The following is a 27,306-nucleotide window of genomic DNA, read 5'->3' on the forward strand; positions in this document are numbered from 1 at the left end:
TTTTCAGAGCTCGGTGCTTTCATCGCTACGTTATTACACTGCAACATGGATATTAACCGGAGTATCCACATAGGTTCTGCTTTTATTAACTTAATAACGTTTAACTTAAATATATTCGCGACGGTAGAATGTTTGGTGTTGAACGCGGAGGCGACCGAAGTCATAAAGGGCGCGCTTTCATACGGACGAAATTTTCATCTGACCATCGGACCGCGCCGTTACGTACATAATGTACATACGTACGCGTCCATGCACGTGTGCCCCCCCCCCCCCCCCCCGGACGCAGAGCGTGCGTATCGCGAGAGGGTGCGGAGAGGCTGTTACCTCTCACTATCCGAGGGTATTATTGCGGTGCTGGTCGACGAGAGAGAGAGAGAGAGAGAGAGAGAAAGAGAGAGAACGGCAAACGGAGGATATATCAGCTTGGCGTTTATGTGGCGACCAACTGTCGAGTAATATTCACGCGATTCGGGGCTGGAACCCACCCTTATCCGGAGCACGCGTCGACGACGCGAAAATCCCGATTCCGACCACCCTCTTTTCTCGCTCAAAGTCGTTTCTCGCAGAGTGTCTCGCTCGCGAGATTCAATACGCTATTGGTAGAAATTTTAATTCGTTCCGAAGAAACGTCTTGAGTGGAGTTTTGTCTGTTTAATAAATGTTTCACAACTTTCTGCTTGCAGTACGTATGGCGTATGGCTTACCCTATGGCATGGCATCGCGGAACATCGCGGAACTGTGCATCCTTGTCGCCGCCTTCCTCCACGTCAGTCTCGGTAAGATATACCGAATATACCGCCTCGAAAAGGTAAGTGTGCCCGCAGATCTTCGAAGAGCGGGAAGAGGAATCGATCGGGTTACGACTTGGCAAAAGTTACAAGTTTTTTAATCCGCACGAAATGACAGAATTCTTCTTTCCTCGCCCGCGAACGCCCACGGTGTATCGTGCCGTTACTTTTGTGCCGCTGTTCTTTGCTCCAGTTTCGGTAAGAATCAAATAGAATCCTTGCACAGGCATCGCTATCGGTAGTTTCGCCTTTCCGCGAGAGCTTAAAAAGAATCCCCGCTTGAAAAGAAGCAGGAATTGCAAAGTGGTACAAGCCGCCGACTTTTCTCTTGCCTCGGGTGGGCGACGAGAGATGCTCGCGTTCCATCGCTACATTTATTTATTTATTATTGTTATCGCGCACTGCATTTGAAAGAAACAGCATTTAATTTTCAAATTTAAGAATACGTAAGATATTTGCACGAAATCGCATTACAAATGCAGGGAGAAATAAAAAAATTGTTATTGTATTTCTTTTTGAGGAAAATTTATTTTTTCCAAGAATGAAAAATAAATTGGATTTATATGACAGAAAATAGTAGCGACAAAATAAGTTACGAGAGATATGACAAATGCCTATAATTGACGTGAGTTTCGAGAATTTCAATCTCCATCATGTTATCATCGGAGTTTTCTTTCGAAAACGATACTCGCAGTCGGTTGATTTCTCAATTTGCGCAAGAGGCATAAATCGTAATGCATAAGTCGTCGAGCACCCGACCCGCATGTGCGGACTAGCAAAAATACTACCTGGTCTTCGGGGCAGCTTTTCCACGCGATAGATCATGATAGATGATGATTACTCCACAAGTCAGCGAACTTTCGCTCGGCCGTGTTCCACGTGATTAATAAACACCCCGTTTCTCGCGGAAACTTTCTCCCCTTTCCTTCGTGCTCGCGTGCTCGCTTCGAGAAGTTAGAAGGATACAGGAAGAATACATTTCCCCGTTTTTTTCACCCATTAGATATCCATTCTGTTATTGCGGGGATGATCAATGCGTGACTGCCGCGTGAAAAACGTGACGTCGCGTTGAACGAGTAATCCGCCGCGGGCGAACGCGAAGGGTGAATATCGTCCTGCGTGATCTCCGGGGATTGTAGGGTCTACGAGAGAATTCGGACGGATAATAACATACTTTGCGGCGTATTGACTTTTCCAAATATCCACGTGCCACGATAATAAAAACTACCATCAAGCTGTACCGTACTTATAAAATAATGAAATGGGGAAGGTATACCTTCCCCATTTTATTATAACAGAAACGTATACGTGAATTTGGGGCAAACGTAACAATTAAATGTGACATATATTTTTATTTATAAGCGAAATAAAAAGTAATATAATCAGATCGCGCTTAACATAATAAAGGAGATCTGCATTTCAGAATTAATTTCTATTTAAAATTGAGATTTTCTGGGTCATCTCGTGCGGGATGGGAGACGCCAACGGTACATCAAGCGCATACGACGCACAGAAAGAATTGTGATTATCGCGCGGTGACGTGGCCGAGCGGTCGCTCGCATTACGCGCATAAATAACGCGGCGATTCAGATTAAATTTTGCCGCGCGCGGCACGCAAAAAGATGATGGGCATTCCCGTATTCGGCAGCCGTTTCCCCGAAATTTCCCTAATATACGCCGCCGTATCATATATCATATTCGTTACGGCGACGTATCGGCGTCGGCGGCGTCGGCAAGTTGGCCGAGTGCTAATTAAGGATTAACTTCGTGGATCGTTAGTCGCGCGCGGCGCATAATCGTTAATTGCATAATTCAGGTCAAACGCAGTCCAAGTCCGAGATCCTGCCCGAATTTCTGGCACTCCTGGAAAACCACACGGTCACTCAAGGTCGCGACGTCTCCTTCACCTGCGTCGTTAATCATCTTCAGTCTTACAAGGTAAATGCGCCCGCGCTCGCTCTCGCGAGTGAGCGCGTGTAATTAGCTAGTCGATTAGGGCCAACGCTCGAAATTGTAAGTGGCGCGGTCTAAATCGCATTTTCACATAATATACCCCGGGACGCCTGGCGGCCCGGACGAATTGTATTGCCGGGCAATTGCGAGGTAACAACACATGGAGATATAGTATTCCATATTTAGTTGCGGCGCGGTAATTGGCCGCGATAATTTTAACGGTGCACTACTCGCCGACTACTATTACGCGAGAGGCACCATCTCGAGCTATGGTCATTTGAAACGCACAATTGTTAAGCAATGTGCTGCCAAGTGCTTCAAATGTACATCAATTATACTGCGAAAAGGGAAAAGTAACGTAAAACATTACAATTAATAAATATGTTAAAAATAAGAAATTGAGAAGAAAAAATGATAAAAACGCTATTAGTGAGCAATTATTGAACTCCTTTGAGTTAATTATATTCTTAAACAAGATTTATATTGGAATTTAAAATTCAAAAATTAGAAAAGTTACATCTCTTTAATTCGCGCAATTATTCTACTCGTCCATGGGTCGATTTTATTAAATGTTATGATGTTACATTAGTTTTAAACTCGTGTTACATTAGCAAAGAGGACAATTTACATATAGAGAGATAACTTAGCTCTCGTAAAAATGTCAAGTATATATTATCCGCCAAGTTTTTCGAAGTCCTAAGAGAACAGCCGCGAGCGACGCCACAAATGTCAAGATGTTTCCCTTGGATCTGCATAGCGAAACAATGTAAATCAAGCGGAACTGTCGAGTATTCCGTACATTTTCCAACGATAGCAGGGCAGAATAGAAAGAATGCATCGAGACAACAGAAAGAATGTGTCGAGACAACGAGAAGAACATCGCTTACATATCGACTAAACTACCTACTCCGATCGGTCTCGCTACGCTGCTTTCTCCGTCAATATACTTACATTGCAGTGACTATAAATATATCGCAAGCTCTTTGTAAATTCAGCCTTTTTGTGAAAAATCTAGAATTTTTATTAAAAAACAAAATTCACAAAAAAGTCTGAGAGACAAATAGTGGCACGGAGATCGAATATTAACTGAATTTTCCTCGTAAATGAAAATTTCTCTTATGAACGCGTCAATCTTTTTAAATCTAACATTGCAAAAATACGTAATATATTCAACTTTTCTAAATAAACCGGAATGAATAAAATTTTAATAACAAGCATTTTGCAAAATCGATCTCTTTTCTAGCATCATCGCTTATCTTCAAAAATCGATGCGATTAAATTTTAGATTAAAATTTTATTAGAAATAAAGTCCGCTTGTGAAGAGAAATGAAATTATCTTATCTATTTTCTCTTCCGAAGCTTGGCTTGCGAGAAACCTCTCATTTTCACGGTCGCTGGTCACTCGAAAATTATCGGTTCCAAGTTTCATTGAACAAAAATTGCCATCAAATTGGCCGAGAAACCTATCATTACAATTTGACGCGTTTGTTCTGGAGTGTTTACATCTTTATTTTAACGGACGTTATCAATTTTCGTACAATTTAGCTGCTGAGTCAGCGGTTCGCATGTTTTTTCGGCGCAATCCTGCCCCGCGCCAGCATTGACCATGATTTAACACGGCTACGTACGTGTTCTTCGCACGTCTACGGTCACTAATGCACGTGGGGAAAGCGTTGAGTAGTGCGCCAGGGTCCAGGGAATCCCCCTACCGGGATAGACTAGGCGAGTAATTCACTTTCAAGAAGAAGTCCAAGTTTGATTGCGCGCTGGGATCGCGACAATCGTTCCTATCGCGTTTCTAACGCTATTGAAGCGTGTTCGGGAGATGCTCGCCACCGTCTTGTCGCTCGCGGCTGTGCCGAAGGGTTGCCTCTTCCCCCGGAAAGAGAAAGGAAGCGACGGAAGAAAGGACATAAATCAGATCCGCTAATATAGCGCCGGTGAATAGTCCTGATTTTTGCCGTCGAGCTCCTCCTCCTCCTCTTTTCCTCTCCGCCCCTTTTGCTCGTAACCTCGCCATCGTGCTGACTTTGCGACACCGTTTATATGCACTTTACACATTTCAGCAAGATCGCGATTAAATGGAAATTTGTATAAAAAATTACTGTGATTGTGAAATTATTAATGTCGGATTTGAATTTGTTATGAATGAGACATTTTGTCTTTTATAATAAAAAGTAACGGATTTAAAATTTTTTACTAAAAGTGAAATTTTAATGTGAGAATTTTTAAACTGTAGTTTATTTAATTCATAAATCTTCGCCCGATGCGAAACAACAATTGCGACTATAGAATTCGAATTGCGATGCGAAATATCTTACGATTTTGCATTCATTTATTTGTGTATTTTTTTCCATAAATATTTGCGATCATTGATCTGCACATTTGCATAGAGTCAAAAGTTAATAATTATTCAATTCAATGTCCGATAAATAATTGCAATAACATTTACTTTTTTGTTTCACTTCTTGTTTTGTTTAAATGTATTATTAACGCATCGAAGTCTCACGCACGCAAAATATTATTTTTGATTATTAGTTTAATCAATCCCGATTTATATAATTCTTTTATACGTACGAGGTGTTCACTGACTAACTGTACAACGCTCGTTTATACCAAAATGTTGAGATTGCATCTCTGTGAAGTTGACACCCCATTTCTTGAATTTGAAAAAAAATGATCAGAGTTCTGGATGCCCCCCGAAGAGTTCTAGAGTTCTCAGTCTATTTTAAACAAAATTCTGTCATTGAAAGTAACGAAAACACCATTTGAAAAAGCGCTCTAAATAAAAAAAATATTCTTGTAGGTAAAATGTAGTAAAAAAAATAGCAAAAAATTTTGATATTATTGATCATTTGGTTTGACATACATATATGCTATTTTTACAACGACTTCGGTAGCTTAAACTATCTAGCTCTTCGTAACTTTTTATTGGTTAGAGCAACAAAAATATTCTTGTAGGTAAAATGTAGCAAGAAAATAGCAAAAAATTTTGATATTATTGATCGTTTGTTCTGATATATGTATACGCTATTTTTCATGAAGTTATTAGTTATTTATATACTAGTTTTTAAATAGGAAGTGTTTAAAATTGATCAATCAGATTGTCAAAAATTCACGCAATTAACTTGAAAAAAATTTGTTGATCTACTTTGTTCTCTATAAATGTTATATTTTCTTATTTGCTCTCTCAAACTGTTTTTTTTATATATCATAGAACTTTGCAACGATTTTCTGATGACTCTTATAGTGTTTAAGAATTTTTATTGCTCTTCTGTACAAAGTACTTCTGTCTGTCCTTGATATTTTTGAAATATTTCTTCATTATGGATATCATCAATTCTTCCTTCGGCATTTCTTAGAGAACAGTGCTCTAATACGACAATAGACTGAAGCGAGAGCTCGTTAGGCTCGATTGCTGTTTGCATTACATGGACCTGTCAGAACTTTTTTACTCTTAGGTGCATATCTTCCCAATTAAGTTTATAGAAGTCTGCAACTTTGTTCAATGTCCATTTTTTCGCTACAGTAGTTAATATTGTTGCGTGTACCTGTTTTTTAATAATTTTTGCAGCCAAAGCGGTGTTTGCCAGATACTCTCGTACTGCGACATTTTAATAATCTACAAAAAAAGGAAAATATAAAACATACAAGGTGTCACGTGGGAAGCTGCTGAAACCAATTAGCTGTCATTTTTAAACACACATAGGCAGCAAGAAAATAAAATATTTTTTAACAGAGGACATTTTGCAATTTTATTTACATATAAACTAAAAACAATCGGAGATATTTTTATTATTAAATAAATGTTTATTAAAAAGTGCTAAATTTTTTACTAATTTTAATGGTTTATATTTTTGAAATGCGCACCGTTCAGAATTATAACAAAAAATAAGTCACTTTTGGGAACTATAAAAAAACTTTATGCGACAAAAGTTACAATTCCAGTTATAATTTTTGAAATTGACTTAATTTTTATTATTATTCTGACGGTGCGCACATCAAAAATATATACCATTAAAATTAGCGATATTTGGCATTTTTTAATAAATGTTTATTTAATGATAAAAATATTGTCTCTAGTTTATACATAAATAAAACTGCAAAATGTCCACTGTTAAAAGATATTTTATTTTTCTTACTTTTTATGTGCCTTAAAAATTGACAGCTAACTAATTTCAGCAACTTCTCATGGGACATCCTGTATTATACAATTGTAATAATAATAATACAATTGTAATTGTATTATACAATCTACTTCAAAACGTTATTGCAAGTTACATGATATAATGTTACAAATTCTTTTTTTATTGATGACAAAATCCGAAATGACAAAAACATAAATTTTTAATAAACTTTGTAATAAAGTGTTTTTGGAGCATATTAAATAAAATTTATGTAATTTTAAACTACATTTAATATTTATATATAATCATTTTATGAAATTATGGGATATAATCAACACAAAGGATCACATCAATACAAACTTACTTGTTCGGCACGGTAATAATGTTTCGGGATGAACTATAAATGTTTTGCTATTAACGAGCGTTGTACGATTGGTCTAAGATACTCTGTATAAAAGAATATTTGCATATTGTATCCGTCGAGAAAATATGTTTGCGCAATTTGGTCGCTCGCGAATAAAACAAATTCGCCGCGAAACGAAAACGCGCGCCCGCACGTGTCGAGATACATTGGAAGCTGTTTAATTTAGGCAGCTGCGTCGAACTCGTCGCATTACATGTAATCGTGTGTCTCGTGTATCCGGTGGCCTCTAATCTCGGAATTTAACCCTTTGCTACAGTCCCGTGCACAGACCAGTGCGCAGTCGTATCTAAAGCTCTTCGTACTATGTTTCTCTGCAGGGGTTCAAGTTTTGCAATTAGAATACTGTTACGTCAGTAAAGTTTATTCGGAATTAATTGAGAGAGGTATGCTTTTTTTTTTTAAATACAAAATACGGAATAATTTGTTTCAAATGTAACCTGGAAATAGATATATGTTAATGCGGATAAATTCGCGTGAGAGAGAAACGCGAAACTCCGACGTGTACATTTGAATACAAGTACTAAACTTGGCCAAATGCCACCTAATATCGTCGTAAATGCAATACCCTAAGATGTAACGCGACTATAGAGCGTCTCGAGCGCGCGTCAGATATATCGGATGTCCGTAAGGACACCCGTCAATTGCTGCCGGTGTGCGAAGGATTGTCACCGGCGCGGACGAGCGCGTCGTCGTCGTCGTCGTCGCCGCGAAAGCGTTATTTCCAACAGGTAACATAAATCGCGATATTCTTTCACGTGTTTATGCGCGCCTTAAATTCTATTGCCGATCGAAACTCGGCAACACGGGCTTTTGTCCGTGGTTTAAAAGCCCTTTCATCCGCTCAATGGCCGCGCCGCCGTCTGAAATATGACAGATCGAGCTGTCGACCCTCCACCGGGCTGGGGATAGGAGGAGGAGGGGGAGGACTACGAGCGCGGAAGGGTGTAAACCCGAGCAGAATTTGAGAGTGCAGGCTCCAACGGCCGGTATGAATACCGATAAGCGCCTTTCGCAAGCACCGCGACGCTTTTTAAGCGCTTGCAGCCGGCGCCGTGCTAATGAAGAGTTCGCGCTCCTCGCACAAAGCGACCCGATCTCACTTCGCTTTCGCACCCTCCCCGTGCAAAATACAACCCTTTCCCCCTTCCTGTCCTCCCTGCGCGGAGAAAGAGCGGAGATTTCTCTTTTCCGCGTTCGTGTTATTTATCTTTATGGCATTCTTTTGTGGCGATCGTTCAAGAAGATATTATTATGATTGTGAAAGTTATAGATTTTATGTAAAACTAGAAAAATAACGCGGTTTGAAATATGTATGGAGTTTCTTAGAGCTGTCGTTATTTTCTGTGACTCGTTTATGGAATAATTATATTATTTTCTCAATAATTACATTTGCGAGAGGTAAAATTCAAATTAATTACTATCGACGTTTAATTACAATTTCATGAAAAATCCATTTATTAACCTGCGTTTATCAACCACCCGTGTGAGTACTATTTGTGATTTGCCACGCAAATATCAAAGGGGAATATTATTCGGCTACATTGCCAGTTAAATTAAATATACATTTTTCAACTACCGCGATCGCTAACGATACATTAAAAATTAATTTGACATCCGAGCGAAATGTTTATAAAGAAATGTATAATGTTAAATAATATTTAAAAACATCTCTGCATAAAATTCCATTTGAGAAGCTTTATAAATTTACAATAAAAATATTATTTACATATTATTTATAAAATATTGAATAATTGATAAGTGAATATTAATTGATCTGTCGAGTGCGCGTGATTTTTTTTTAAACATTGTGTCCGCAATTAAACGCATGGGCTGCATTAATTTTTCGAAAACATTACGCTACGGGCTATTTCTCGCTATGGTAAGCGAAATGAGCACTTTTGTTACATCACGCGCAGGTCGCCTGGATAAAGTCGGACTCGCGTGCGATTTTGGCCATTCAGACGCACATGGTAGCGCACAACCAGCGTCTGTCCGTCACTCACAACGGCCATAACACATGGAAGCTGCACGTGACTAACGTTCAGCCGAACGACTCCGGCGCGTACATGTGTCAAGTTAATACGGATCCTATGAGGAGCCAGGTCAGTAGAACCGCTGAACATTAGCGCAGCAGTCATCGTCCTTCTCTATCACGTTCCACGCCGCCGCCGAATAGGGGACGATATGTCGTTCCGACTCTCTATACGACGCAAATGCTGCATGAATGCAACGTGCACAATGCGCGTATATCCGTACAAAGTGGAGAACATTCGTGTCGCTACGCGAAATGCGCTTCTAGCAAATTACTTTTTTCAAATTGCGTCGAAATGAATTTGTCGAAATTTCACTGATTTTTGTTTACGGTCGCAAATGAGAAAAAAAAAGTTGGTTAAAGCACTAGGATAGAAATATTTTTGAAGATTATTATACGCTCTTATTAATGTATCGCATACAGACGCTTCCTCGTAATTTCATCTCTTTCAGAAATAATTACAAATATGATGAATCAGCAGCAATCTTAGCATCGCGAATTCGGATATCGATATATTCGTTAGATATTTTTTCTCAATTCCATGAAAGTCTAACATTTGCATCGAATATTAGTAACAAAGATGTGCATATCTTGCGCGCAGACCGGTTACATGAAAGTCGTGATACCGCCAGACATCATGGATCTGGATGACACGGCGGATCTTCTGACCACCAAGGAGAACGGCGATCTGCGACTGCGGTGTCGAGCCACCGGCACCCCGGAACCGGTGGTGATCTGGCGCCGGGAGGACGGCCGGAACATCACTTTGAGGAATGAGCACATTGTCAAGCGAAGTACGCTGCTAACAAGTAATCTGTTCAGACCCATCAAACATTAGACGAGATGCGAAAAAATCCAAGTAAAAAGAATATTTCAAATAAGAATGAAGAAAAATCGGGGAGCTAAGTAAAATACGAAGTAAACGCGAAACTTTATTTATTTAAATTGATTGAAAATTTATAAGACACTGATGTGTTTTGCAAGATATCTGGGAAAACAGAAATAGAATAGAATAATTGACATTGACAAAAGCACGGTTTCACGCGATTCGCGGATGATAATAAGAGTTTAATTTGATTAGTTGCTAATCACCGGTCATGCTTGTATTATTGCATAAAGAAGAGATAACCGTCTATCGCGGTCTCAAATTGGTGAATTAAAATTCCATCATATTCCCCACCGAGATGCGCCATTAACATGAAATGCGCCACCGTCGAAAATAAATGAAATTTTTACCGTCGCCGTGACTGATTAATGATTACGATGCTGACTCCGAAAAGAGCGCGATTGGTCGTAGCTAAATGGCGCTGTCGCGGCGATTCATCTTTAATTGATCCATACGCGAGGGCCGCGCAATTTTTGAAGATGAAATATTTCCCGGATCGCTTTTAAAAAGCGTCCGGCGTTCAGCGGGGCGAGTCTGTTCGGGTCCGCCGCGCGCCGTGTCCCGCGGAAAAGCAGCCGTCCGATTAGCCTTCCTGACTGTGAGTGATGGATGTTGACTTTACATATATTTCCTCTTCGCCGCGGCCCCCTATCGACTCGCGTACCCGATTGCAATATTCAGTGTGTACACTGCATCGTGAGAGCGTACGCTGCCGCGGTATCTTCATCCCGCCAGTGATTCCGCCGTCTCCTTTCGTACACACATATCAGAGAACTCCAGTTTCATATTGTTTCATAATCTTTTAATGACTGCTTCTTTAATAGGACGCTTTTATACTCATATTTCGTAAATATTTTAATGTATAAAAGAAATAGAATTTCTTTCGATCGATGAGAATTTTTTTTCTAAAAAGGGGCACATTAACATTTTAAGAACAAGGTCCTTGTTTAAATTTGAGAATAATATTATAATTAAAGAATGTCGAAGAAATGGTTAAGCATTCATTATAATTCTCTAATTTTGTATAAGAAAAATCGTACAGATATGCTGTAGTATATTTCTGTACGAAGGAGATGGCGTATGAAAAATAATTGATCGCGTTAAGACAAAGACAAAGATGATTAATTATTAAAAAATCAAAATTTCTGGATCTCTTATTTTTCGTAAAAAAAAAAATGTGAAAAACAGCGCGATCGTACGAGGGCGAGCAGCTTCATCTGAGGGGTGTTCAGCGGCAGGAGATGGGATCTTATCTCTGCATCGCATCGAACGGAGTGCCGCCGTCGGTCAGCAAGAGATATTACGTCAATGTCCGTTGTAAGTGCATGCGTGCTAACGAGGTAGCAACTTCCTCCTCCCGTTTGGCCGAGTTGCGCGACTAATTGCATCTTTCTCGTTAAAGTCAAACCGCTGATTAAAGTCTCAAACCAGTTAGTAGCGGCGCCCGTCGACAGTGACGTTCTTCTTCAGTGTTACGTGGAGTCCTCGCCGAAGGCTTTGAACACATGGTACAGAAATGGTGAGAGCGCACCGGCCTACGATACACGCGCACGAGATTTCGGCCTACTTGTTTTCCGCATGCTAAAACCAATATAGCACACACATATATATATATATATATATATATATATATATATATGGTATATATATTTTGCCATTATTTATCTTAGTTATTATTTCGCGTGAATTTATTTTATTTACATTAATTCAATTAATTCACTTATATTTTTTGCAACAAAAAATTCGCAAAAGATGCGATAAAAATACATTGTATAACATTTTTCCGCCGAAAATAATTACGCCAATTTTATTATATATAGTATACAAGGATTAAAAGTTGCAAATATTTTTGTACCGCGACTCTGGAAAAAAATTCCATAAAAATATGTAGCCCTCTGTTATTTTCTCTGTGAGAATAGTTGTGTCAATTTTGTTATTTATTTCGTTATCAGTTTTTGTACGAAACGAACGGAAATATGTATGTATTCTTGTCGCAAGTCCTCCAAGTTGGCGTATAACGGATGTCCTTTGACACAATCTTTCCTTCGTTTCTGGAAAAGAATTTTCTTTTGAAAGATATAGATAAGGTGTTCTCGATAGAGTTATTTTTGAAGATATTTTCTCCTCAGGAGTCAAATTGTTGGAGGACGAGAAGCATGACATATCAGAAGTAACCATCAATGATTACGCATATCAGCTAAATCTCACTGTTAGATGTCTGGACCGATCCGATTTCGGCACCTATATATGTTCCGCTGAAAACGCTTTCGGCAAAGCGGAAGGGTCTATAAGACTACAAGGTATATAATAATAATAATCGATATCGCACACGAGAATTTTTACAATAATTTTATTATAAAAAAAATTCCTGATTAAATTATTAAATTTACACTTTTATCAAATTCTCTCGAATTTTAATTTAATCTAGTTTTTACAAACCGTAAATGTGATATACGATATAAAAAGTTTCAAGCGTGAACAGGTTGACTTCATATAATTCGTAACAATTTTAGACTTTATATTCGAAGTTTTTAGACTTTTTTTTATTTGAAGTAGACCATATAAATTATATACTACGCCCTACTTACGCTGGTATCCTACTGTCAGTTGAAAGTCATAATTGTTCTCGTTTCTCCGAAATCAAATTACAGAGTTGCACATACCCAGACCAACGATAGCTTCCACGCGCAATACGGACGTCGTCGAGAAGCATACCTGGCGGAAGCAAACTGATATGATGAAGAAAGGGAAGAAATATTCATACGATAAATCGGAACTAAATCTGCCGCCAAAGAACATGAGTCACACCACGCCGATGTCCAGGAGGAACGCGTCGAGCTCCTCGCCGAATATCGCGAACAAGTCGAGGATCTCCGCGTTTCCGGCGTCAGCGCCCGCACACTCGGCGCCGACACAGCTGGGCACTCAGAACGGCGTTACCTCTTCACGTGATTCTCGGTTGTGTCTCGTCGCGACTATCTTGGTGATCCTAATTTACGACTAAAATGGAGAACAAAGTATTTAATGAAGGAATAAATTGTTTTATTTTGAAGCAGGTTGTGTCTTCGTCGTGATTGCGATGACTGAACCACGTAGGATAAAATCATGTTTGATTGATATTGAAATTTTTGTTCTGTTTTGTTTTTTATTCAGATATCACAGGAATTTGAATAGAAACACGAGATCCACATCGAGAACGTCGATATTTTGCTGTAAATAATGAAACATTTTTATGACAATAAATGTAGCTACGTATATTCGAGAAGTAGACGATCACACGCTGTTAAAAACGCTTGTAACTGCCACCATTATATCCACGATATATTTAAGAGGTATGATACATTTAGTATTTTCTGTAATTAATTTTCAGCTTACACGTTTTCTGGTAATAGACGCTGTTCAATAATATAAATTACGAGTCATTTTGATCAGTTCCTGTAACAATCGATAATCATAGATATGCATCTGTCGAATAAAGAGGGGTTCATATTACAAAACCGACTGAATTGAGGATTTGTTGATTTTTAGAAATTGATTGAAGTGGATTCATTCGCCTCTAGGGACAGCTGTATTTATCTCTTAATGAGAGTTGTGACATTCGTGTATATATGTATGACAATAAATGTTGTTTCTACTATCATCCGCAGGGATTCTTTTCCGGGATTTTTCTCGATTCTTCAGGATGTTCCGGCGTCTTTCTGAAACAAAATTTTCTCTCGACAAAGAAACAAAATTTAAATCTTTTGATTTTGTAATTTAAAAAGGGAGAAAAAAACATTTGAAACATATATCGATTTATTAATGACAAATCTTCAATGTGATAAACATCTCATAAATATACTTGTTACTTAATACGCTTAATACTTAATATATATTATTGAATATTGATATTCAAAATATAACGCGACATTTGAATATTTTCTAGCAATAAAAATAAACGCGTAGAAGTGCCGGTTACTCAATCACGCCAACTGATTCGCGTTATCATCGACAAGAGGAAATTACTGCCCACATCCATCGCACTATGCCGAGGATATTCAGTTAATTAAACGATTTCCTCGCGAACAGATTTGACGACGATGAAGCGCTTGCTATTAATTTGTTTCTTTTATCCGTTTTTTGAAGCTGCTTTGTCGGCGACGACCGTCGGACAAGCGTCGAAAGCATCATGCGTGAGAATTACGTACAAACGAACGAACGGTGTCGGCTTTCGATGCACCGAGATAACAACGCTACAGGATAATTTGAATCGAGCGAGGACCAACACGACGATCATCACGATCTTCGATTCTAATATACCCAATGTGCCCGGGTAAGCGAAAAGAAAAACTCTCAGAAAAAGATTGAGTAAAGTAATATTTTGTAATATCGATTTTTGTGTAATATGTATGATGACATACATAAATATTTTTTGCATCGATATTTTTTTAATGTGTCGCGAATTTGTATCGCGTTATTCGTTTTTTTACTCGATATAAAAGGTATTTTACATTCTTCGTATACTTAGTGTCTGCATACTTCTGAATATTCGTACGTTCTTTGAATATTCATTTTTTTATTGGAGCATATATTACACGCGCTTTTGTGCTGGATACGAATTTATCGCGTCTCCGAAGTAATCGCGATTTTAATTCCTTCTATCAAAGGCACAGCTTCGCGAGATTCGGGGCGACCCTCGTGACTTTAGACCTGCACGAATCCGGAATACAGACGTGCGACTCTCAGGCCTTCATAGGCCTCACGAAGTTGGAAAAACTGATGCTCTGGGGCAATAAACTGACGTTCGTGCCGGGAGATTGGTTCGTGAACATGTACTCGCTGAAGACCCTGGATTTGTCATTCAACTTTATCCAGGGAATCAACTCCACGGTCTTCCAAATGCTGCCTAATTTGGAGAACTTTTACTTTGACTACAATCAACTGTACTTCATCAACTACGACATGTTCGCCTACTTGGGTAAACTGAAGAGAGTGAAATTCAGCAAGAATCCGTGGAGCTGGTCGTAAGTTGCTATCACCGTTAAATCGAAATATCGATGTACGAAAATTAATTATTTGCTGCAAGTTATCTCATTATTTATCATTATTAATTTTAAATTGTTTATTACTATTAATATCTCTAAATAATCGCGAATCGATACAAAATTTGTATCTTTACACAAAATTCACAATTTTGCACAATTTAGTTTCCTTCTAAACATAAAGAAAACCTATGTTAATTATAATATATTCTGAAATAAATAAAAAATTTAAAGTTGTTTTGAACAATCGGGATTTTTATCTTAGCATAAAAATAACACATTACGCGCTTCTTTAGATATCGCGCTCGCTTGACGTGGCAGCTGGAGAATCAGAAGGTCGAGGCGTCAGACGTGTGGGAGGATTGGAATTGGATGAATGTCGCGATCAAGGATTGCATCGAGAGCGGCCGGGGTGAGTTGCCGAGCGACAAGGTACTCGACTGCGCTGTGGAGAAGCTGCTGACGTTCACGTACGAAACGTTCAGCGCGCAGGAGAGGAATAGCGCAACCGGATGCAACGAGCAAGCCGGGAGGCTAATACGTTGCATGAGACCGACCAATGTCACCGGTGATACTGATTATGAAACAGTACGGAGGATCCTCGAGGATTACTCCACGATATTGCCGTTCATGCAAAGGGCGCTGAGCCCCTTCCCGTTGAAACGGTAAACGTGCTTTGTCTCCATTTTCTCTGAAGATCCTTTAAGGATAAAGCTTAAAGGTAAAGTCTTGGAACATCTTTACATCAATTTATTACCGTTTTATTATTGCGGGTGCTTTTTTTAATTGATATACTTCTGAATTTACAGCTCGTATATAAGCTTAAAATATATAAATAAATAAAAGGAATGACTATACATTTTGTAATATGTATAGTATTAGATGCTTAAAATTATTAGAAATTAATAAAATTATTAGAATTATCAGATGCTTGTATAAAACCTGAGCAACTATTCGGGCTCGTTTTTCAAGTGTTTTCTAAATTTGAGTGAAATTTTAATGAGAAACTTGAAAGAGAAAGGGATTTACAAATTTTTGCAAAAATATCTTTATTATATTAACTTCTTATACAATGTGAAATATACACGAAGGTATTGCAAAATGAACAATAATGTGATCTATATTGATAGCACATGATGTATGTGCTCTGATTATTAAAAACAGTTTGTTCATTTAAAATTGTATTTCATTTTAAACTAAACATTGACACTGATTTTTTTTGTCATTACTGAAAAGAAAATATCTAAAAATTGCCTTTTGTATTACAAACATATTTAGCAAAAACTTTAAATAAAATGATCATTTTTATTGTAATGATTTAAAATACTTTTTTATATGAGTAACAAATAAAGTTAAAATCTTTTGTATTATATAAAACTTGCAATATCACATTTTCTGAATCATTAAACGTACGAGCAAATACATTTCGATAATGAGTTCATCATGTTACGTAAATAAATTTTTTAAAATGGCCAGTTGTGTAAAAATGTTCGTGTGTATCATATTTGTTCTACAAGATACAATTTCATCAAGCATTTGAATTTTATAAAGAATAATTTAGATTGAAATATATAGATACTTTTTTGAAGACACATTGTCTTTGCAATCGCAATTTAATATTAATTTTTTAATTAAGAAATTTTGGCCATTTTAAATCAATATTATTATTATTATTAAAATATAGCTATATGCATTATGTGAACATTTGTTATATAGATTAAAATTTTACAAGTTTTAATAACTTGGAATATATATCTTACTTTTTCGAAAGTACATTGTCTCAGAATTGTAACTTAAAATCAGTATGAAATTAAAATGCCTGATTAACGAACGCTATTAGTAAATTATTTGGATTAAAAATCAAATGATAAGAAGTATGAGTGAAAGACTTTAGCCTTTTTTTATAGTGTCAATAAGTTTCTCGTAAACAACAACGAATAATTAAAAATTTTAAAAAGACAAACATTAAAGCCATAAATTTAATTTTGAGTCATTGGCACGCCAATCGCAAGATTGGAAGAGAAAATTGGAACAGCGACTTCTGGCTCAACATAATATTGTTCAAATGGTTGCGGCACTGTAAAAAAATACAAGCAAAATAACATTACAATGTGTAGCTGTATTGTGTGGTGCAAAATATTTTCCACGAGAAGCAAAGTGCGCAAACAAAATCTCGCGGCGAACGCCACTTGTCAATTATTACTAAAAGTTGAAATTTTATGAATATCCCAAAATACGCATGTTTTCCGGATTTACAAGCTATTTTAATCCGCGTGGAAACATTTTGTCAAAATCCTTTGATTTCATGTGCAAATAGAGAACGAAGTAATCAAAAGCTTTTAATATAACACAAGCCAAAATATTATACCATGATTCGCAAGAGTGCTTGTCAAATACTGGTACATTTTAACGGATGCCGCGCTCATGGCTTTACACTTTGACGCCATCGGCTCCCCTTGAAGCTCGTACAAGAGCATTTGATCCCTTTGAATTATTATCTGAAAGAATATAATCGAAGATGAGTAAATAATCCGACACAAATAAAACTGAGTAGCCATACAAATTTTCAAATCATGAATCGGCTTACTCTGCCGACAAAATCTTGTGAATTTGACACAGGAACGAAATTGAAAGTGCACGTCGCGTCGAATCTCTCTTTGACAAAATTCTGCAGGACCTTCATCTGCGCTATATAAACGTTTTCGTCGTCTTGCATTTTCATGAGCGTCTTGCTACAGCGTTTCTTCTTCTGGACTTGTTTTGGACTCGAGTTTTTAGTCGTCTGACCACCGTCTCGGTTCTCCACCGCCTCGCGAATGTGCCGTTGTCTTTCTAGGATCTTCGATGCTCCGATTGGCTTCGCCCAGCGAATTTCCCACCCTTCCTTCTCAATAATGCTACCCGATCCTAAAAGAAAGATACATGTAATAGGTAAGAGAATGAAACGTGAATTTATTAGAATTGACTAATATTTTTATCAATTCTTATTTTTTATGTTTATTTTTATGTCATTTGCATACTCACTCTGCATTATGTCCATTACAGTCTGCGCGGCTTTGCGATTCTCGTAGTGAATAAAAGCGAAATGATTGATCTTCTTCAGCTTCAATATCGGCACGTTTGTATACCTGTAGAAAATCTCCCTCACCTTTTGCTGCGACATATCCAGCGTGAGGTTCCTTACGAACAGAGCCGTCACCTATTTGTCATCGATATTGAATTAATGCGACATGCCTCGTCTACGACGTTAGATGCAATAATATGATTTGATTTCGTTGCGGTGAGTATCTCTACATTAACGTACCTTTTTTTATGAAATTCTCCTTTTATTGTACGCTTTTTTTCAAAATACATTTTTCTTCCGATAACGAAAGAATTTTTTTATAATTACGTAAAACTACGTATTTAATGTAAAATTTGTCAGTTCAATTAAAAGAAGAACAATTTTAGCATGGACATAGCGGAGCCATTATTATTAAATAACCGAAAAAAAAAACTATATCGAACAAATATTCAATTTTTAACGGTCGGAGTAGTTAAATAAAAGCTGTTAATAAATCCGTATTAAACGTGAAGTCATTCTATTTTTGAATTCTCTTCGATTCGACGTGTACCTTTATAATTACATAGAGTAATATAATACACGCTCCGATTTGTTTTCACTTTGATAATTTACACATTCGATAAACGTAGCATACTTTCATTTGCTTCTTTTATTAATTATTAGATATCATATTAAATGAGAAATTAATAAAATTATTATTAAATTGTAAACACAGCCGGAGGAAAACTTATACAAAATCAATCACTTTTACAACATAACAACATAGAGGAAATATGGAAAAAAATAATGGATTAGCGATCGCGGATACCAATTCTTTGAAAAAAATTCAAAACTCACCGTTTCCATGATGGTCTCGTCGATCGGATCGCCCGGCTCTGGATCCGCCCAATCCACTGCGATTTCGTGATCCCAGAGAGTCACTTTTCCGGGTATAAGCTTACGTCGGGCCATCGCGGCCGCGCGATGATCAGTGAATTCGACGAAGATGAAACCACGATTGAGGTTGCGATCGTACGCGCTCGGATACAGGTAAATATCGACGATGCCGTCCAGAAGCTTGGTCAGCTCCTCTATGAACTCCGGCTTGGTCTTGGTCTTAGGCACGCCACCGAAGAAGAGCCGACAGTTGTCCATGGATTTAACCACGCCGATATGATGACCGGGACGGATTTCGTAGCCGTCGAGAAGTATGCACGCCTTCCGGGCGATCTGCGATTCCTCGTAAAGCGCGAACGCGTAACCGCGCGTCGACCCGGAGAAGTCCAGCATCAGCCGCAGCTCAACCAATCGGCCCACCTGTTCCAATATTGGCATCAGCTCGTCCTCGTAGCAGTCACGCGGCAACCGGCCCAGGAACACTTCCGCGCCCTTAGCGCGTCGTTGTTCACCGCGTGCCACTTCTGGCGCCGTTAATCGTCGCTGGCCGTTTTCCTATGCACGCGAAAATATTTTTCACGCATGATTTTGGATAACAAGAAACTAGGATTTAGAATTTTGAAAAGCAAGACAAAACTTCTTTCCAGGATATTAATTTTCAGATAGAAATATTTTTGCTTTTTTATTTTACAGTGCGATTTTGAAAAGATACATTCGTCGGCACTTTCAATTGACTTTTAGTTCTCCAAACGCAGCTGGTTGCAGCTAGTTGCATCTTGTAAGTTAATGAAATTATTGATGTTAAAATATTTATGGCAAAGTGCCATTAAACTAATGATACTACTGTCAATATATATTGAATATGTTTTATTATTACTATAAATCTTTATTGTCTTAAATTACAGACAGACTCTACATACTACCATATATTTTCCAAGTCATTTTCTCGGTACTTTATTTACTATACCTGTACAAGTTCGTAGTGTGTACGTCGCAGCATCTCCAGGAGTCGCAAGGTACGCTGGCATTCGATGATATCGGATTTATCGCACATTGTCAACGATGTGTTATAGCGAACTGTGCATAGCAAACTGATCTTTGGTTGATTTTATTCGGAATAATGGATTGGAACGGGGAAAGGCGGGGAGGAGTGAAGGGAACGCTAGAGCTTCGACCGATTCCAAGAAAAGGTGCCACTTCTTAGATTTTTCTAGCCTCGCTATGAGAGTTGTTTTTCTTGAGCCTATGTTGCGTCCAAAACATTACGATATTAAATTGAAATAGAAAAACTTGGTGTATATATATATATATATATATATATATATATATATATATATATATATATATATATATATAGAACTTTTATTATATGTTTTTCAACATTGCATTATTATAATTAGTATTGCACTATTGTATTTTGCATTAAATATATAAATTTTATTAATATAATCCCGCTTGCGGGATTATAACGAGGCCTTATATTAATCTTAACAAATCTAATACATTAGATATTTTGAGACAATAATTTTATATCTACACATAAATTATTGCAACGATTTTATTAAACAATTAATAAAAAAGATTTATATATAACATAAATCTAAAAAATTAAAAAATATGATATACTGTAATCTTTGATTTTATAGCTATAATTATTATTAAAAAACTTATATGCAAATTTTCAATAATTATAAATTGAAAATGTTGATAAGTTTTTTTATTATATATTTCCGACAGAAAAGACAAGGCAAATCTCAATAGATGCTAAAAAATATTAACTGATGGTAAACTGTAGTCGATAACAGATTGGAGTATCTGTAATCTCATATGACATTTTAGTAATTCTAGAAAATACTACAAAAAATTTTAATTACGATTAAATATTTTGCATTAAAGTAATCATCGTAATAACTACTTACAGCTATTAGCTATTGCACATCGTAACCTCTAGCCTTAAGATTTAGGGAAAATAAAGAGTCGTCTATATTTATAAATAAAAAATATTTAATAAACTTAAATTATGTACATAATATTCGATATTTACATATTAACATAATTATTAATATATTCATGTTAAGTTAAATATATTAATCTCAAAATGGCAGTAATATCAGTAATAAAGCATCCAAGGATGCATGAAAATACTTTCTTTAACAATCATAAATTTTCAATATCTACATCTATACATTTAACATCATCAATTATATTGTAATGCGATTTTGGAAGTACAGGCGTTTTGTCATCAAAAAACGAGCTGAATTGTTTATAATTTTTGGCTAATTGAAGAATTTTGTTACTAACGTCTGGACATGAGGCACCACTTTCAATTATGTGACTCAGTCTATCAATATTATGTGCACAGATCGAAGATTGCTCTATGAGCTGTAATTCCTCCTTCAATGCAGCATCCAATATAGTTGCCTGGAAAAACACAGGATGTTATGTAATGCTTAAATGCTCCTTTATCTATAAATACTAAATAGCAATGGAACCAATTATACTGCTCCTTTACAATATGACCTATGATACGTACTTGTTTGGCTTTTTGTTGTAATTCATTCAGTTCCTTGCGTATAATTTCTAACTCCTCTTCTGTATATTGCGTTGCTTGAGGTTTATCCGTGCTCAATAGAACATTGCTCGGTATAGCAATAGTTTTATTCACATTACGCTAAATGAAAAAAAGATAATATATTACATGTATATTTCTTTGATCTTTTTACAAATATAATTAGGTATAATATATAACTAGACATATAGATTGCTTATTTTGAAAATAAATTACCTTGATATTTTTCAGGTAAGGTAAAGAAGCCGTGTAGTATGCTTTTATAAGATTCTTTTCATTCATCTTTAGCGTTTCTAACTTTTCAGAATCTGAGATTTTGTATGATTTCTCCAAAGCCTCACGTAACTTCCTGCTTGTAGACTGTATCCTTTCCATCACTGTGTTCTTAACTATAACAGACCAAAGAGAAAGCAACAAGATTACTATGGGCAACCAAGCGTGATTGAAAACATCTATGAGAACCATGGATAATGGTAATAAGCAATAAAAGTAAATAAATCAATTAGTAAAATTGTTTATAGAAAATTTCAATATTATTTTTCCTAAAATTTTAGTATAATTATAGGAATCTTTGTAGAATCGTTATTCATTATTTGTAATTTTTCTTTTGCTAGAAAATTTCCTCAACAAATTAAGCAATTAAGCATGGAATTTTACAATTGCACAATGGTCTATACAACTCGCAAAAGTATCAAAAGCTGAAACATGAAGTCAAAGGAATCAGCAGACCTGTAAGGGAAATGAATACAAAAAAAGTCAAGGAGATAAAGGACGCTTTCATCGAGGGGGACGCTTCTCGACCGGCTTTGCGTCTTCGCCGATCAACATCTTGCGTTTTATCGCCGGAAACGGCATTACAAGAAAATTATTCGCGTTCACCAACTCCTTTTGTAATAATCCGGCGAGAGCATCCCGGTCGCTGGACGAGTGTGACTCTAGTCATGATTAAATGCTACATGAAACTAGAGCACACCCATCCAGCGGCTGCGATACGAGCAGGATTGGAGGGTCATCCGGCGACACATGGGGCTCGTTTCGCGGCGGACCCCGTCCGGTGAACGCGATCTGGAAAAGTATCGTACGGGAGTAAAAGGTAGACGGCGACTTACAAGCCGCGTATAAGGTTGTGGAATGGAAGCCGAGCAGCTGCATCTCGTATTCCTCGCGTTTGCGATTCGACGATTCCTCGGCGACGTTCTCCATGGCGGAAACGCGGAGAAGACGCGCGAAATGAGCGAGATCGTTCACTCTCGGATCAGTATCAGCTCTGATTTTTTGATTCCTATCCGGCGGCGGCAGCTGCTCGCTGCTTCCTTACGGGAACACCTTAACGTCCGTTGACAAATGAACATGGCGTCCTTCTGCTTGCGTACGAAAGCGTCCTTTGTCCCGTCGCGTTCACCAATGCATCACAATCGTCGCGGCGCGACGGCGGCGGTGGGGTGCGCTGGCTCCAATCACACACCGAGGGCTTCCAGCGATGACGACACTTCTAACGGTGAGTGTCTTTCAAAGTTTCGTTATAAAACTCGGTCGATTAAAAGATAAACTGTGAACGATATGGACTTTTGATAAACGATAGATAATAATTAGAAAAAAGTAAAGAGTCAACTCGATTTGCATCACGAATGCAATAACAAATTGTTATTTTTTAGCAAATATACATTGCGTTTTAATTGCGTGAACTTCCGCTAGATGGCACCATATATCTCAGCGAACTTCAGATTAATATATTCTGCCGTTGCGTTTTTTTATCGTTGTAACTCGGAAAGAAATTAATGTCATTTGTGTGACAAATATATTTTCAAAGTAAGTTTTTTGATTTCATAAAGTACCTTGTTATGATGTTTTGTAACATACATTAGAATTATCTTATATTCTTGCATAATTATACAGTTAAGATAATCTAATAAATATGAATTTAAGGTTAATAGTTGCCTTTGCATTTTTAAATAGATTTATTATGTACGCAGCTTTGCTAGTATTCATAAGTTGCTTTAATATTAATATTTACATTATAAGACAGCGATAGAGTCGCCAAGCAAAGACCTTGTTTGTTATCATTCACATAAAACGGAAACTCGTGGTGTTGTTCACCTGGCGGACGCAAATTTCAAATATTTTCCACCCGCTTTATCAGTGAATACAAATGTTTCCTGCGTTAAAGTTTCTTGCACGATCTCTTTGTAAAGAATCTTAGAATTTTAGAAATGGAAAACAATTTGAAGTGCAATTAAAGGCTAATGATCTTATTAATCTCATATTTATTCGTCACTCAAATTATATATGTGATGTCAAGTACATAATTATATTTAAATATATTTGCATATTTGTTAAAAATGATAGATATTAAGGTATACTGATACGTTGTTTCTTTTTAGAAAAGAAGCGAATTGAAGGCTATTGATTCAGGCTGTTAATTTTATTTGCACAATATTACATGTGTCTTTGCGAAAGGATGACATTAATTATAAATGTTTATTCGCGATCGACTGAATCATTTGTTCACACAATTGCGGTCGATACCAAGTGGAATGAGCTAACGCAGCAGTCTCTCCCGCATGACAATATATTTATTTGTGGTAAGAAGCAATTCATGATAAAAAAATATTTTTCCTTTAATAATTCCTGAAAGTAGGGTAAACACAAATTTCTCAAGAAAAAAATTGGAGCTTAATCAGCTTTGGCGTTTCTTGTTAAAAAAAATGAACAGTGAGTAATTCTCCATGAAAACGCCCTAGTCGTCACACAATTGCCCAAATAAAATATGCACCTTTGCGCCGCATGACATCACTATTTTTTGCGACCGCATTAGTCACACCGTTGACATGTCATGCTTATACCATAATGATGTGCAACATTAATATATCCTGCACCGTAAAGGGAAACTTGTAACATCGTTATAGCTCATGTATATTTAACATGACTCTTGTTTAAAGCAGCTAATAATAATACGATAACTTGTTTTACTTGTCGTGACCTTCATGATTTACTCTATTACACCATTTGCTCTCTTAAAATATTAATATCAAGATCATAAATATCATACAAACAAATTCAATAGGGATACATAAAAATAATTGTTAATAGAAAACATTTTTTTAATCCGACTTTAACGTAAATATATTATAAGAATCTAAAAAAGTTTAAAATTTACGTAAAACAAGCTTTTGCTTGCTTTTAACCAATTGTAAAACTAAAAGAAGTTTTTTGTTTTTCTGTTTCGCGGAATTTTGTATCAATGACTCGTGTCTTTTTTTACACAGACATTGGATCGCGATGCAAGAGAAAAATGTCGAGTGCAGCCTTCGTGTAAAAGGACAAGTCGTCCTTCGTGCAGCGCAGAAGTGACATTGGTGTTTACACAGAATTAAACGGTTTTATGCCGTCATCGGGCATTCTGTACAATAGGATGAATGGATGAAATGAAGACTGCGAGGCGGTATTCATCACGTGCAAATCAGGCCTGTGTACACATAAGCAATTGTTGGTAAGTGTTACACTCATACTGTTTGTGCTTTATGCGCGGGAGTGTTCGCAAGAAAATTTACACCTACTTACATTCATATTATTCTTATTTATAATCGACTTTGGCATTGATGGCAAGATTGCAAGAAATTGATTAAGGAAAGAAATAATATGAAAGACGTGGCAGCAGAACTCGTATTTTTCACTTTTCAAAATTTCTGGTAAAATTGAAAAAATCTATACGAATTTGAATAAATTCTTGGAACTGGAACTTTTTATCATCAAAGTAAACCGAAAATATTGATACACGCTTTTATCTTTGATGTACAGATACGAGAGATAAGGCACTTCTAACTTCATATTGAAAAAGTTGGAGAACACGAGTTTTGTTGCGATATCCATATAGTCTTACATATGAGCAAACATGCGGAAATGAATGGAGCAAAACGTGATATTGATAAGAAATCGATATAAAATTGCATTCCGGGATCAAAATCAACTTGTCGATCTATATATCTTTATCGCGACCTTTAGTATGATTTCAGAATACATATATCGCATGTTTATGCCAAGATAAAAGATTGCAGCAATACTAATATTGTGTTATCAAATAGTTTTCAAAGTGGTTTTCATTTTTGAGCTAATATCTCTAAGAATTAAAAGAGTACATTTTATCGATGCATTATTATTTATTGTGTCTTATATTACATGTTTATCTCTTTTTTTGAATTTTTAAACATCTATGTATTATTTTATTACAGATTCAGCTTAGCAATATGACAAACTCGAAGTTCGCAGCATATGTATGCAAAGTGTGTGGACTCATGCGTACACTCCGCACACATATGCGCACGTGCATCGTGCACGGAGATCGTCGACTGCGCAGCCGGTCGGCGCAAGTCCCCGTAAAAAGCCGGGGGCGCGATTCCGTCGCCGCTCTTCCGCGCGCGTACGCTCGCTCAGTTTGTATTCGGTATTCAGCTCGATTCTGTTCGACGACGAGCGATACGTTTGATTGTCGCGATTCGAATCGGCGGCGTAACTCCGATCGCGGCCGAAACGATCTTACGGTGGATTGGGGCGATCGTAACGAAAAGTTAATCTCCGCGAGATTCGGTCAGAACGAACAGAAGGAAAGAGTGCTGCACATTTTGTGCCATTGGTTTTCAAGTGGTTTAAAAGGAAAAGCGAGTAGAGGAATCGACGTGGGAAGATGCTGCCGCCGCGAATACTCGGTCTGCTGGTGATTCTTCTCGCCGTGCAAGGTGAGTCTTTTCAATTTGCTCTTTGTTGCTTCTTTGTAATCCTCATCTCGCCTCGAGCAACGACGCGTCCGCTTGATGCAATTGTGAGGTTATATAAAATGGTTAAAACTTTTCAACTTTTCCAGTCTATTTCTCTTCATAACAAGCAAACTCGTCAAAAGTTGAATTTAGTTAATAATTATGATAGTCTGTAATTTCAAATCTGTTTTTATGAAAATAGAGATTTGATATTTTTGGAATTTAAGATAAGATTTCTTTGATTACGCGTTATCTGTATTCTTTTTATCGAGTGATATGCGAAGAGGAAACTAAAGAATTTACTTCCGTTGTCTAAAAGCTTTCAAATAGATATTATATCTATATCGTGAAAATTTCCAGAAAGGAATTGATTATTTTTTGCTGTAAATATATTGGACGTAAAAAGATATATGATAAAAAATTGTATGATTTTGATCTTATCATTAACTGAATGTTAATTCGATACGAAAAAAATACAGGAAAATAACATGGCAAGATAATTATCTTCCATGTATGTATTCTTGTTTACTCTTTGTTGAGCAAAAATAATTATACGTTTAGAGGATTTTATATCGTAAAACTTACGGTTTATTATCTTATTACGGAGACGTTTCTGCGAGGAAGGCGTTGTAGACGCACGTTACAGACGATGATTGTGTAGAATAGATCGCTGTAACGAGTAATAATTACGCCAGCGTTGCGAGGGAATGGTATTTCGATCAGCGTTTTATTACTCGGCGCAAAAATCGAGATTGCACCAGCGTACATTGTCGATCCTTCATGGCGCAAGTTATTCAAATAAGATGCTCGATCGC

At 37.0% G+C, this 27,306-nt stretch overlaps 5 protein-coding genes across 5 annotated transcripts in view; 3 read left to right on the forward strand and 2 right to left on the reverse strand.

Annotated features, from left to right (window-relative positions):
* Nucleotides 1-13,850, forward strand: part of LOC105670905 (lachesin-like) — a 33,287-nt gene extending 19,437 nt beyond the window's left edge. The window contains exons 2-9 of the mRNA XM_012364651.2: nt 684-776; nt 2,605-2,726; nt 9,209-9,394; nt 9,926-10,118; nt 11,399-11,527; nt 11,613-11,729; nt 12,340-12,510; nt 12,862-13,850. Of these exons, the coding sequence (XP_012220074.1) occupies nt 689-776; nt 2,605-2,726; nt 9,209-9,394; nt 9,926-10,118; nt 11,399-11,527; nt 11,613-11,729; nt 12,340-12,510; nt 12,862-13,214 (1,359 nt within the window). The 5' untranslated portion in view covers nt 684-688 and the 3' untranslated portion in view covers nt 13,215-13,850. The remainder of the gene's footprint in view (nt 1-683; nt 777-2,604; nt 2,727-9,208; nt 9,395-9,925; nt 10,119-11,398; nt 11,528-11,612; nt 11,730-12,339; nt 12,511-12,861) is intronic.
* A 380-nt stretch (nt 13,851-14,230) lies between these two features.
* On the forward strand, nt 14,231-16,088 carry LOC105670906 (leucine-rich repeat transmembrane neuronal protein 4-like). Its single transcript, XM_012364653.2, has 3 exons — nt 14,231-14,522; nt 14,857-15,213; nt 15,528-16,088. Exons 1-3 carry the CDS (start codon nt 14,290-14,292, stop codon nt 15,898-15,900), a joined length of 963 nt encoding a protein of 320 aa, XP_012220076.1. The 5' UTR covers nt 14,231-14,289; the 3' UTR covers nt 15,901-16,088.
* Nucleotides 16,089-17,183: 1,095 nt separating this feature from the next.
* LOC105670912 (RNA-binding protein 47-like) lies at nt 17,184-20,437 on the reverse strand. Its single transcript, XM_012364662.2, has 6 exons — nt 20,139-20,437; nt 19,133-19,726; nt 18,256-18,430; nt 17,819-18,138; nt 17,600-17,729; nt 17,184-17,308 (listed from the first exon to the last, which is right to left on the reverse strand). Exons 1-6 carry the CDS (start codon nt 20,223-20,225, stop codon nt 17,211-17,213), a joined length of 1,404 nt encoding a protein of 467 aa, XP_012220085.1. The 5' UTR covers nt 20,226-20,437; the 3' UTR covers nt 17,184-17,210.
* A 720-nt stretch (nt 20,438-21,157) lies between these two features.
* LOC105670903 (protein MIS12 homolog) lies at nt 21,158-23,152 on the reverse strand. The gene is made up of 4 exons (XM_012364650.2): nt 22,850-23,152; nt 21,957-22,129; nt 21,705-21,842; nt 21,158-21,592 (listed from the first exon to the last, which is right to left on the reverse strand). The coding sequence occupies exons 1-4, from the start codon at nt 22,941-22,943 to the stop codon at nt 21,329-21,331; spliced, it is 669 nt and encodes a 222-aa protein (XP_012220073.1). The 5' UTR covers nt 22,944-23,152; the 3' UTR covers nt 21,158-21,328.
* A 2,972-nt stretch (nt 23,153-26,124) lies between these two features.
* The window catches only part of LOC105670902 (neurotrimin-like), a 58,887-nt gene continuing 57,705 nt past the window's right edge, over nt 26,125-27,306 (forward strand). Inside the window, exon 1 of the mRNA XM_012364649.2 lies at nt 26,125-26,473. Coding sequence (XP_012220072.1) covers nt 26,422-26,473 — 52 coding nt within the window. The 5' untranslated portion in view covers nt 26,125-26,421. The remainder of the gene's footprint in view (nt 26,474-27,306) is intronic.

This window comes from Linepithema humile, chromosome 4 (assembly GCF_040581485.1).
Source record: "Linepithema humile isolate Giens D197 chromosome 4, Lhum_UNIL_v1.0, whole genome shotgun sequence".
NCBI lineage: Eukaryota > Metazoa > Arthropoda > Insecta > Hymenoptera > Formicidae > Linepithema > Linepithema humile.

What these genes read in the sequence shown, in the direction of transcription:
- LOC105670906 (XM_012364653.2), top strand. Translation starts at nt 14,290, where the DNA reads ATGAAGCGCTTGCTATTAATTTGTTTCTTTTATCCGTTTTTTGAAGCT. An exon ending in AATATACCCAATGTGCCCGG is followed by an intron (nt 14,523 to 14,856) that starts GTAAGCGAAAAG and finishes CTTCTATCAAAG; the next exon opens with GCACAGCTTCGCGAGATTCG. An exon ending in AAGAATCCGTGGAGCTGGTC is followed by an intron (nt 15,214 to 15,527) that starts GTAAGTTGCTAT and finishes GCGCTTCTTTAG; the next exon opens with ATATCGCGCTCGCTTGACGT.
- LOC105670912 (XM_012364662.2), bottom strand. Translation starts at nt 20,225, where the DNA reads ATGTGCGATAAATCCGATATCATCGAATGCCAGCGTACCTTGCGACTC. An exon ending in CACACTACGAACTTGTACAG is followed by an intron (nt 19,727 to 20,138) that starts GTATAGTAAATA and finishes TCGCGTGCATAG; the next exon opens with GAAAACGGCCAGCGACGATT. An exon ending in ACGAGACCATCATGGAAACG is followed by an intron (nt 18,431 to 19,132) that starts GTGAGTTTTGAA and finishes GATGACAAATAG; the next exon opens with GTGACGGCTCTGTTCGTAAG.
- LOC105670903 (XM_012364650.2), bottom strand. Translation starts at nt 22,943, where the DNA reads ATGGAGAACGTCGCCGAGGAATCGTCGAATCGCAAACGCGAGGAATAC. An exon ending in CTTACCTGAAAAATATCAAG is followed by an intron (nt 21,843 to 21,956) that starts GTAATTTATTTT and finishes TTTTTCATTTAG; the next exon opens with CGTAATGTGAATAAAACTAT. An exon ending in TACAACAAAAAGCCAAACAA is followed by an intron (nt 21,593 to 21,704) that starts GTACGTATCATA and finishes GTGTTTTTCCAG; the next exon opens with GCAACTATATTGGATGCTGC.